The 10765-nt window shown below is 38.5% G+C and overlaps 1 protein-coding gene across 1 annotated transcript in view; it reads left to right on the forward strand.

The window, feature by feature from the left end:
• Positions 1 to 9461, forward strand: part of CCDC83 (coiled-coil domain containing 83) — a 58959-nt gene extending 49498 nt beyond the window's left edge. The window contains exons 7-10 of the mRNA XM_004385519.2: positions 3715 to 3836; positions 6004 to 6083; positions 6580 to 6782; positions 8794 to 9461. Coding sequence (XP_004385576.1) covers positions 3715 to 3836; positions 6004 to 6083; positions 6580 to 6782; positions 8794 to 8955 — 567 coding nt within the window. The 3' untranslated portion in view covers positions 8956 to 9461. The remainder of the gene's footprint in view (positions 1 to 3714; positions 3837 to 6003; positions 6084 to 6579; positions 6783 to 8793) is intronic.
• The last annotated feature ends 1304 nt before the right edge of the window (positions 9462 to 10765 follow it).

The following is a 10765-nucleotide window of genomic DNA, read 5'->3' on the forward strand; positions in this document are numbered from 1 at the left end:
AAAAAAAAAAAAAAAAAAAAAAACCTTTCAATGATTCTCCGTTATTTACTAGATGTCGTCCAAACTTCTTGGCACAAGATGTGGCCCCAATCTAGTTCTCCAGGAGACAGATCCCTTTCACTCCCTGTAGCTCCTGTGATGTCAGATGAATCCTGGCTGAAAGCAGAGAATACCTGAAAGATGTTTACCTGTGTTTTATTGACCATGCAAAGGCATTCGACTGTGTGGATCATAACAAATTATGGATAACCTTGCAAAAAATGGGAATTCCAGAACACTTAATTGTGCTCATGAGAAACTTGTACATAAACCAAGAGGCAATCAGTCAAACAGAACAAGGGGATACTGTATGGTTTAAAGTCAAGAAAGACGTATGTCACGGTTGTATCCTCTCACCATACTTATTCAATCTGTATGCTGAGTATACTACCAATCCTTCTTTGTTTCCAGCTTTCACATTCCAATTACCAGTAATTATCAATGCGTCTTGATTGCATGTTTGATCAGTTTCAGGCTGCACAAGTTGGTAAAAATCTTCGATTTCTTCATCTTTGGCTTTAGTGGTTGGTGTGTAAATTTGAATAACAGTCATATTAACTGGTCTTCCTTGAAGGCGTATGGATATTATCCTATCACTAACAACGCATAATTCAGGATAGATCTTGAAATGTTCTTTTTGACCATGAACACGACACTGTTCTTCAATTCGTCATCCCCGGCATAGTAGCACATATGATTGTCTGATTCAAAATGGCCAATACCAGTCCATTTCAGCTCACTAATGCCTACGATATCGATATTTATGTGTTCCATTTCATTTTTGATGATTTCCAGTTTTCCTAGATTCATATTTCATACATCCCAAGTTCTGGTTATTCATGGATGTTTGCAGCTGTTTCTTCTCATTTTGAGTCATGCCACATCAGCAAACGAAGATCCCAAAAGCTTGACACCATCCACGTCATTAAGGTTGACTCTACTTTGAGGAGGCAGCTCTTCCCCAGTAGTATTTTGAAAGCCTTCCAACCTGAGGGACTCATCTTCCAGCACTGTATCAGACAGTGTTTTGCTGCTATTCGTAAGGTTTTCACTGGTCAGTTTTTTCAGACGTAGATTGCTACGTCCTTCTTCCTAGTCTGTCTTAGTCTGGAGGCTCAGCTGAAACCTGTCCACCAAGCGTGACCCTGCTGGTATTTGAAATACCAGTGGCAAAGCTTGCAGTATTACAGCAACACGCAAGCCACCACAGTATGACAACTGACAGACATGTGGTGGAACTAAAAAAATAATAATACTAAAACAAAAAAATAAGTACTAACAGTTTAAAAAACTCAAGGTAAACTCAATAGTTAAAGACTATTGGGGAGAAATTTAGTTCTTATACTTTGATTAATTACAGTGGTATGATCCAATCATAATAAGTTAATAATTCAAATCCTATGATAATGTCATAGATCTTAGGTTTAGGGAAAATGTCTATAAAAATTTATATTTCACTTACAAGAAGGGCTGTTTTGCTACCTTGACCCTTCTTACTCAGGCCACAAATTAGATTTTGTTTTATTTTTTACTTCTCATGATTCAGTGAAAATAAAAGAAAAATGTTGAGTTTCACTGAATCATGAGCAAAAAGAACTTTGTAATAAATGACAAATCATTTTAAAGAAATTCAACTTAATTTCTCTTTATTTTAATAAATATTCATTTTAGCATTATTAAATTTACTCACAAAATTAGTTAAAACCATTTCTGGCTATAAGTATTATCATAAGAGTTGAAAATTGCCTGGAAATAGAACAATGCATTTCGATTAATTTCTCTGGGTGTCTTAGTCATCTAGTGCTGCTATAACAGAAATACCACAAGTGGATGGTTTTAACAAAGAGAAGTTTATTTCCTCACAGTAAAGTAGGCTGAAAGTCCCAATTCAGAGCATCAGCTCCAGGGGAAGCCTTTCTCTCTCTGTCAGCCCTCTTCTCTTCAGTGTTCCCCCGGACTAGGAGCTTCTCCGCGCAAGGACCCCAGGTCCAAAGGATGCACTCTGCTCCTGGCACTGCTTTCTTGGTGGTATGAGGTCCCCCAGTCTCTCTGCTCATTTCTTTTATATCACAAGAGATTGCCTCAGGACACAATCCAATCTTGTAGATTGAGTCCTGCCTCACTAACACAATTGCTGCCCATCCTCCCTCATTAACATCACAGAAGCAGGATTTACAACACAAGGGAAAATCACACAATACTGGGAATCATGTTCCAGCCAAATTGATACACACATTTTTGGTGGGACATAATTCAATCCATGACACTAGGGAAGGTTTACAATTGGTAACAAGGGATATTTAATAATAAAACTCTGAAAATATTTCTGCATTTAACTATCTCTCAGCAATAACCAAAAGCTTAATTAACATTGTGTTTTGATAACTTTTGTCTAAAGAAGACTTGATAGTAGGTAAGATATGTAGAAGAATCCTAGCAGAGCTCTGGAAATGATACAAAGTCATTTCATCGCATGACTTTCATTATCTGGTTTTATTTAGCATGCTTACTAGGAAAATGAAGAAAACTGAAATTTCCAAATGACTTAGACTAACTCATCAAATGGAAAGCCAGGGAAACTAGACATAGGGATTCAAATAGGTTAGAAATCAGAGTTTCAAATGTGCGGAGACATAAGGATAACTTGGATCTTTCAGGGGAATATATAAAGAATATATATTTTATTTAAGATCCTAGGTCCCTGACTTAATAGTTTTAACTAAATAATCATTCTCAATATCTAGATATGTTTCTTGGGAATTTGGGGGATGGGATGGGAGGGAAAATTGGCTTTCCACTTCTTTTTACTTTCTTACTCCAGAAATCCAAAGGCATTTATATGGTTATGAAAAGGAACTAGTTTTCATTTCTCTAACATTTCAAAAAACTGGGAGGGGAATGGCACTTGATGAGAACCTTACTTAGTACTCTATAGGAGTAGCGATGTCGAAGGATACCCTTAGCCTGAAAGGTTGGCTATAACTTCCCAAAATGCCCTCATTCCCAACTTTGGAAAGAGATCAAGAACTGTGTGTGCTGCCTCCCAAACATGCCAAACCTGTAGGTCAAACATTTCCAAATGTTCTATTAATTCTTTTTTTTTTTTAATTGTTGTAGTTTAAATGAAGTTTACATTTCAAGTTAGTCTCCCATACAAAGATTTATACATACATTGTTATGTGACCCTAATTGCTCTCTCCATACTGTGACAGCACACTCCTCCTTTCCACCCCATTCCCCATGTCCATTCAACCAGCTCCTAACCCTCTTTACCTTCTCATCTAACTTCCAGACAGAAGCTGCCTTTTAGTCTCTTGCATCTACTTGAGCTAAGAGGCACACTCCTCACGACTATCACTTTATGTCCCACAGTCCAGTCCAATCCCTGTCTGAAGAGTTGGCCTCAGAAATTGTTTTAGTTCTGGGCTGATAGAGAATCCAGGGGCCATGCTTTCCAGGGATCCTCCAGTCTCAGTCAGACCATTATTAAGTCTGGTCTTCTTACTAGAATTTGAGTTCTGCACCCCACCTTTCTCCTGCTCCATCTAGTAATATATAACATGTGATAGATCTTCCTGTCAGGCAAATGCACTTTTAAGAGTTGAATTTCTTATGGAAGACTAAATAGAACTAAGTCACTAAGTACCAACATCCATTTTCTTCTTCTGGGAACAGATTGCAATTCACAGGAAGGAAGTTGAAGAATTGGAAAATGCTATTCATGAGCTGGAAAAAGAAAATTTGGTGCTTATTGATCAGCTATTTAACTGTAGACTTGTGGATCTCAACATATCCAGGTGAAAGTCATTAACATATCTCTAAAGTATTTTGTAAACATTTTTATCTGTAAAAGCATTTTTTGTTTTGTTTTGTTTTTTGGTTTTAAAAAGAGGATTTAATTCTTCACTGCTCCAGTCAGAGTGCAATATTCAAAAAGAAAGAAACTCACAAAATAGCCATGGTAAAGGTATAAGATTATTACAGTGTAAGATTTGATTTGTTTTTTCAACCAGTGTACTATAGTGATAACAGTAAACAGTAAACATGAACATTACAACTGCCAACCTTCAGGAACCTACAGGACAACAGGAGAGATAGGCCTGAAAGCTCTATACAGCGGATGCAGTGGAGGATGTATGAGGTGCCGAGTTAGCACAAAAAAGGAGTGATCAACTTTCCAGAAGCTTCCTGGAGGTGGAGGTTTTCTGGGCATCTGGTTACCTTGTGAACTGTAGAATTGTTTGGTTTGACAGTTAATGTAAGAGTCAAATTACTTTCTAGGAAAGAAAATTCAGAATCTAGGAATTAAAGCAGATAGTAGGTTGAACATAGTGGAAGAGCAAGGAAAAATTTTCTACCCAAGTAGTTCCTGTTGCTTGCGTGGTGTGGAAAAATACTATTTGAGACACAGTAAAGAATTTATTTACAAATTCCCTAAAGTGTTCCAGAGAGGGTGGATACTGGTAACTTATGAGTCCTTTTCTGTGCTAGGTAATGGGTGTCAGGATAAAAGACTGGAAAAACTGGGAGATAGTGTAATTACTTTATAAGTAAAAGGTTGGGTGGAGTGGTATAGAGAAAGAGGACACCTGCCTCCCTTCCACAATTACGTGTGCTGCCTGGGAGAGGTAGACACCAGTGTAGATAACATAGGAGGTCAGGCTGAATGAATTTTTTTGTTTACTGGGCTCCTGTATCTCAAGTCTCTTGAGCTGATGTCCTTGAGGGCCCGTAGGGGCTGGGTGCCCCATTATCCTCCCAGAAGGAAATGTTCTCTGTTGCCAGCCCTCCTCTCTATGATCCGGTCTCCATCTCCACACTCCTGTCCCTCTCTAATCCTTGCCATCTGCTGCTGCTGTCTGCTTTGTGATTATGTCTAATCTCTGCCAGCTGTTGCTGGCTCTTTGGCTTCTAACCACTGCAAACCTGCTGTCTATTGCCCTCTTTTCCTCTTTTTGGTTCTGGCCAAACCCTAGGAAAGTGCTACCCACCAAACTGCCAGCCCCACTTTTCTGCTTCAGTCAGCTTCATCTGGTAAATCTGATTTGGAGCTGACATGGGTGTGAAGTGCTAATAATTACAACAAAAGGGAATTCTTTCACTGGCCAGAGAGAACTTGGCAAGGACAGGAAGGGAAAGAAGGAACGTTTTCATTGTTTGCTGCGTAGTACGCGATTTTACTCTATCCTCAGTTTTCCTAACAATCTTCAGTGAAATCCATCATTGTTCATCAATGCTTTAGAGGTTGGTTTTCTTTAGTCCTGCTTCTGAGTTGGGAGAGATAAAATCTGCCCAGTGGAAAAAACCCAGCATGGGCTGTGTTTATAAGAACTGGGTTAGTGCCCCTGGTATTTGCCTCCATGGCACTCTGGACTTTTCCTTTGTAACCAGCATCTATCACACTTGTGATTACTTGTTTAATGTCTGCTTTTTTGCTAGACTGTAAACTCTTGATGCAAATGTTTAGGATATTTCAAAGAGATCTGCTTAGAGAAACAGGGACATGTGTAAACCCTGAATTATCTGTTATACTTCTTATCCAGATGGATAAGCTGAGAGTGTTCAAGAGTTTTATAGTACCTATTTCCAAGTCAAAGAAATATAGTATGTATTACATATTTTATGGCAACTGCCCTTTCTACCTCTTTGCTGAAAATTCAGTCCTTTATGATATCTGGTAGGGTGATGAGAAATAGAGGTGAACTGTCCCCAGCAATCATGTAAAAGTGATGGTTTATACCAAGACAGATAATTAGCATAGTGTGAGAAGTGCTGCCAGGCAGAGAGAAGCAGCGCCTGATTCAGCCTTAGGAGGTGAGGGAGAGTTTCCCAGAGGAAACCTCAAGGGTAGAAACTGTGTCTCATTTTTCACCTCTGGGTCTCTAGCACCTAGCAGACACTCCAGTGAGCATGTGGTACAGTATTTGTTGACTGACAAATTACTTTTCTTATTTGTTGTTTTAGACGGCTATATCTTACCCAAGCAGCTGGACAAGAAGTGCCACTTGAAGAAACTGCTTTGGAGTTTCCAGAAATACTTAATGGTATTATTTTATTGTGACGGTGATGATAACTTTTTTTTTTTCCCAATTCAACAAACACTTACTGAGCGTCTATTATGTGCAGGCACCTCACATACAAGAGCTATTCAGGGAATAAATGCATGCCAGCTCCTTCATATTTCTCTTTTCGCAGAGACCGTCCTAACCCATCTCTTCTCATTTTCAAAGTCCCAAATCAAATCACCATGTTTAACAGTGAATAATATAGACAGTGGCGGAGAGGGGTGGGGTGTTGTCTACACTGGCATGGTTTGGGTCCCAATTTAGCCAACAAAAATTCTGACACACGCATATGTTTCCATATGATTATTGAAGCTTAGCTAACAGAAGGAAATACAACTTAAGAGTCTCTAAAAATGGGACTCACTCACATTTTAATAAATTCTACATTTTTAATTCTCAAAGGTCTTTTGAATTAAAAATGTGACAAAGAATGTTCAAAATATATACATAATTAATTTCTTTGTATTCATCCCAGAAGCGAAGTCGAAATTACAACATGAACAATTCAAAATGAAAGACGTGATGATTCCATTAGTTGAGAGCAGTGCGTCACTTATTAGTCATGAGGATAGCATCAGAGAGCTCCATCTGAAGATAGATGAAAAGAATAGTTCATCCACAGAGTTTGGAGCCTCTGAAATGAAATACTTACTGTATGAGGATGAACGAGATTTCAAGGTAAGGTTCACGTGAACACAACTTTGACTTCTAAGAGAATACTGTTTTATTAATTAACGGAGAAAATTAATCTATAATTTAAAATATGGATATTGAAAAATTCTATTTACAATTATCAGTAAAATTGGCCCACCATTCACCTCTCACTGGATACCATTTTTAATCCTACCCATGCCCAGTGTGTTCTATAGATTCATCTATAGATCCCCTATTACTAGTATACCATGTATGTTATGTAATTGCACATAAAAAAAATCACCCTCAAACTTAGTGGCTTATAACAACAATCATTTATTCTCTTCATGGCTTGTCAATTAAGAATTCGGGAAGGATTCCATTGGGCAGTTATTACTTGGGGTTCTCATGCAGTTGTGGTTGTATGTTGGCTGGTGCTGCAGTCATCCGAAGGTTTGACTGGAGCAGGAGGATCCACTTCCAAGGTGGCTTGCTCACATGGCTGACAAGTTAGTGCTGGCTAAGCTGGAGGCCTCAGTTCCTCTCCATGAGGGCCCCTCCACAGGGCATCTTGAGTGTGCCTTTTTATGGTGTCTGGCTTCCCCCAGAGCAAGCAACCCCAGAGACCAAGATGAAAGCTGCAATGCTTTGTAAAACTTAGCCTTGAAAATCAAACACCATCACTTCCATCATATTTTCTTGATTGATGCAGTTACAAAGGTCCACCCAATGGGGAATCATGACCACTGGTATGTCATGATGACCTCAAGCCAGCTGGACAAATGTCTACAAAATCCCAAATTGCACACCATCTGGTAGAATGAAAGGCTGTTTTAGTTTTCTAGGGCTGTCCTAACAAAATAGCAAAAAGTGGGTTGCTTTAAGGAACAGAAATTAATTTTCTTACAGTTCTGGAGGCTAGAAGTCCCAGTCAGAGCATTAGAAGGGCTATGCCCTTTTGCTGTCTCTCTGTTAGCTCCAGGGAAAGATTCTTCCTTATCGCTTCAACCTTCTGTAGCCCCAAGCATTTCTTGACAATTCTTTACCTGTAGACCGGTCATCATAAGCTGTCTTCCCCCGTATGGGACTCTTGTTTCCATGTCTGTCCTCTTTTTATGACATCATTCATACAGGATTAGGACTCACCCTACTCTAATATGACACTGTTAATCTAACTGATAACATCTGCAAAGAAAAACCCAATTTCCTAAAACAAGGTTACATTTACAGCTACAAGGGTTAGGACTTGTGTAGGGACACAATTCAATCCATAACAAAGACCTTACTTTCTATGGATTTTTGATGTGGTGGAACTGCCATGATGATTTATTACTTTGTAATCCTTCTCCAGATGATTCTAAAATATGTGGGAGACCTCTATCAATCTGCTTTTGTCCTATCTTAGATTTATTATATTTTCATATGAATTTCATAGAAATTAGACTTCTAGTTCTGCTTGTTGATATCTCAGACTAATAGTGAGTTTGGAAGTATATGGTTAAGTTTTATCTATATGGTACCCAAAATTCCTGTGAAAAGCACAAAATCCATGGAAAAGTTGGCTAATATTAGAATGTTTATAGTCAAAATGGCTTTAGTGGATCTTTCTCTTTATTCTTCAATAATATGGAAAACTCTGCTATGGTTATAAACTGTCCAGCAGAGGGCCACACACACACACACACACACACACACACACACACACACACACACACACATATATAGCCAACGCTTTCTTTCACCAATAAGATCTTGCAGAGGAGATATCTCCCCACTATAGCCAGTACACCACTGCAGATCCCCCTACCCACCCTTAACCCCCTTGCTGTCTGCTGATCATGGCTGATCTCGTCTGCCATGTCTCACTGGGAATGTAAGCTTTCTGAGTTGTTTGTTATTTACAGTGGCGCTCATATTTCATGTGTTATACAGCAATCAGGCAATTAGGAGGGTAATGAAATCCATCAGATAAAGGCCAACCATAATGAAGAAAATCTGATCTATCAAGGCTGGTAACTTACTGAATAATCTCTTCTTTTCTGTCTGTTCACCATAGGATTATGTTAACTTGGGCCCCCTGGAAGTGAAGCTCATGACTGTGGAGAGCAAGAAAATGCCCATTCATTTTCAAGAGAAGGAACTTCCAGTTAAATTCTGTGAAGATATCAGCAGTCCACAAAGACACATCACATATAAAATGATGAAGTCTTTTCTCTAAGACTGAAAGCTGCAAAGTAAAAACAACTTTTCCTTATCAGTGATCTTTGGGAACTGAAATATATCATTTGCCCATTTTATTTATGCTTTGGTCTATTTTTAAACCGGTTGTTAGAATAACCCTTAAGTAAATTTATTTCCAAAGGTCATGATTACATTTAAAATCAAAGTTTCAACTATTCAGCTCTTCATTTAATGGTATGGCATGAATGATAAAAATTAAAGTACACTTTATATTAAAGTGTTTATAGCCTGACAGTGGGTTCAAAGTGACCTCTGAGGTCACTTCCCACTTAAAAATTCACTGATGAGTCTATAATTCCAACATTAAATAGATCAATTAAAATTTTTATGAGAAAAATTTAGAAGTTTGCATAACATTGACTACACCTCTTTCCCTTTGAGGCTATTGAATGATAGATAACCAGTCCGCAATTCAAGCCTGTGCTTGACTACTAACTGAAAGGTTGGTGGTTTGAATCTACCCAGTAGTGCTGCAGAAGAAAGGCCTGGCGATTGACTTCTGTAAGATTACAGCCATTGAAAACCCATGGAGCACAGTTCTACTCTGACACACATGGGGTTGCCATGAGTCAGAATTGACTCAACAGCAATGGGTTTGGTTTTTTGTTGTTGTTATTTTTTAACCTAACCCTATTTATAATGAATATTAAAAAGATAGAAAGAAGTAAATTTGAGGATGTTAATTTGTTGCATAAAATACTCCATGGATAGAGAGACCCCCATCTCTATCTTTACTTTTTTTTTTTTTTTTTTTTTTTAACGGTTATATCCTTACTTTTCTCCGACAGGAAAAAAACTTATTGACTTTCCACTGGGACAAATCAAAAAACTTCCAGTGACCAACAAAAACAGCCTATGTGACAGCTCACTGATTTCGTAGGTCAGCAGAAATTGACATGGTTTTTTATTTCACATCTGGACAGTTCAGTCCATGAGATTATTAAAACAAGCCAGGCCTGGTGGGATTCCAGCATAATTTGTTAGCTGCTGCAGTTTCTCCTTCACAACGTGAATTTGAATTGGAAAAAAATATCAAATGACTAAAAGTCTTGTTTGCTGCCAAAAAGATGTCAGCGTTGTAAAGGCATCATTTGGAAAAGGAAGGGGAAGAATGTTCTTTCCTTCTGTTAATATCATTTCTTGTGTTTAGGATTTGGGGAACGGCAATATCTCCAAACCGGCACTTTTCTTTTTTTTTTTAACAGTCCAAATTCTAAACAGCTTATGGTGGTAGATTTGTTAGATGACTACACTGCAAAGCAAATCTCAGTGAAGCTGTACCAATATGAACATTTACTCTAGTATGTCACTTACTCAAGTAAGCATTTATGAACGAGTCCTTACAGCCAGGTGCCGTGTGTAAGGCATGAGGGATGCAAAATGAAATACCCCTCTCCTCAAGGAGCTCATGGTCCAGTAAGAGAGCCTGATGGGTCAGGGAAGCCTTCCCAGGGCTGGTGATACTGGTTTTCAGTCTTCAACAATAACAAGCAGAGAAAGAAGTGGGAGAAGGCAGGACAAGACATTCTAGGTGGGGTGGGCGGAGCAACCACGTGTTTAACCCACAATGTTCTATAACATTGTGTTATATCTTACATAATATATATACCTATATATAAGTTGTCAAGGATTTCATTTTGCTTGGATCCACAATCAATGCCCATGGAAGCAGCAGTCAAGAAATCAAATGACGCATTGCATTGGGTAAATCTGCTGCAAAAGACCTCTTTAAAGTGTTAAAAAGCAAAGATGTCACCTTGAAGACTGTGTGCCTGATCCCAAGCCAT

The sequence above is a fragment of the Trichechus manatus genome, unplaced genomic scaffold (genome assembly GCF_000243295.1).
Source record: "Trichechus manatus latirostris isolate Lorelei unplaced genomic scaffold, TriManLat1.0 scaffold00140, whole genome shotgun sequence".
Taxonomy (NCBI): Eukaryota; Metazoa; Chordata; class Mammalia; order Sirenia; family Trichechidae; genus Trichechus; species Trichechus manatus.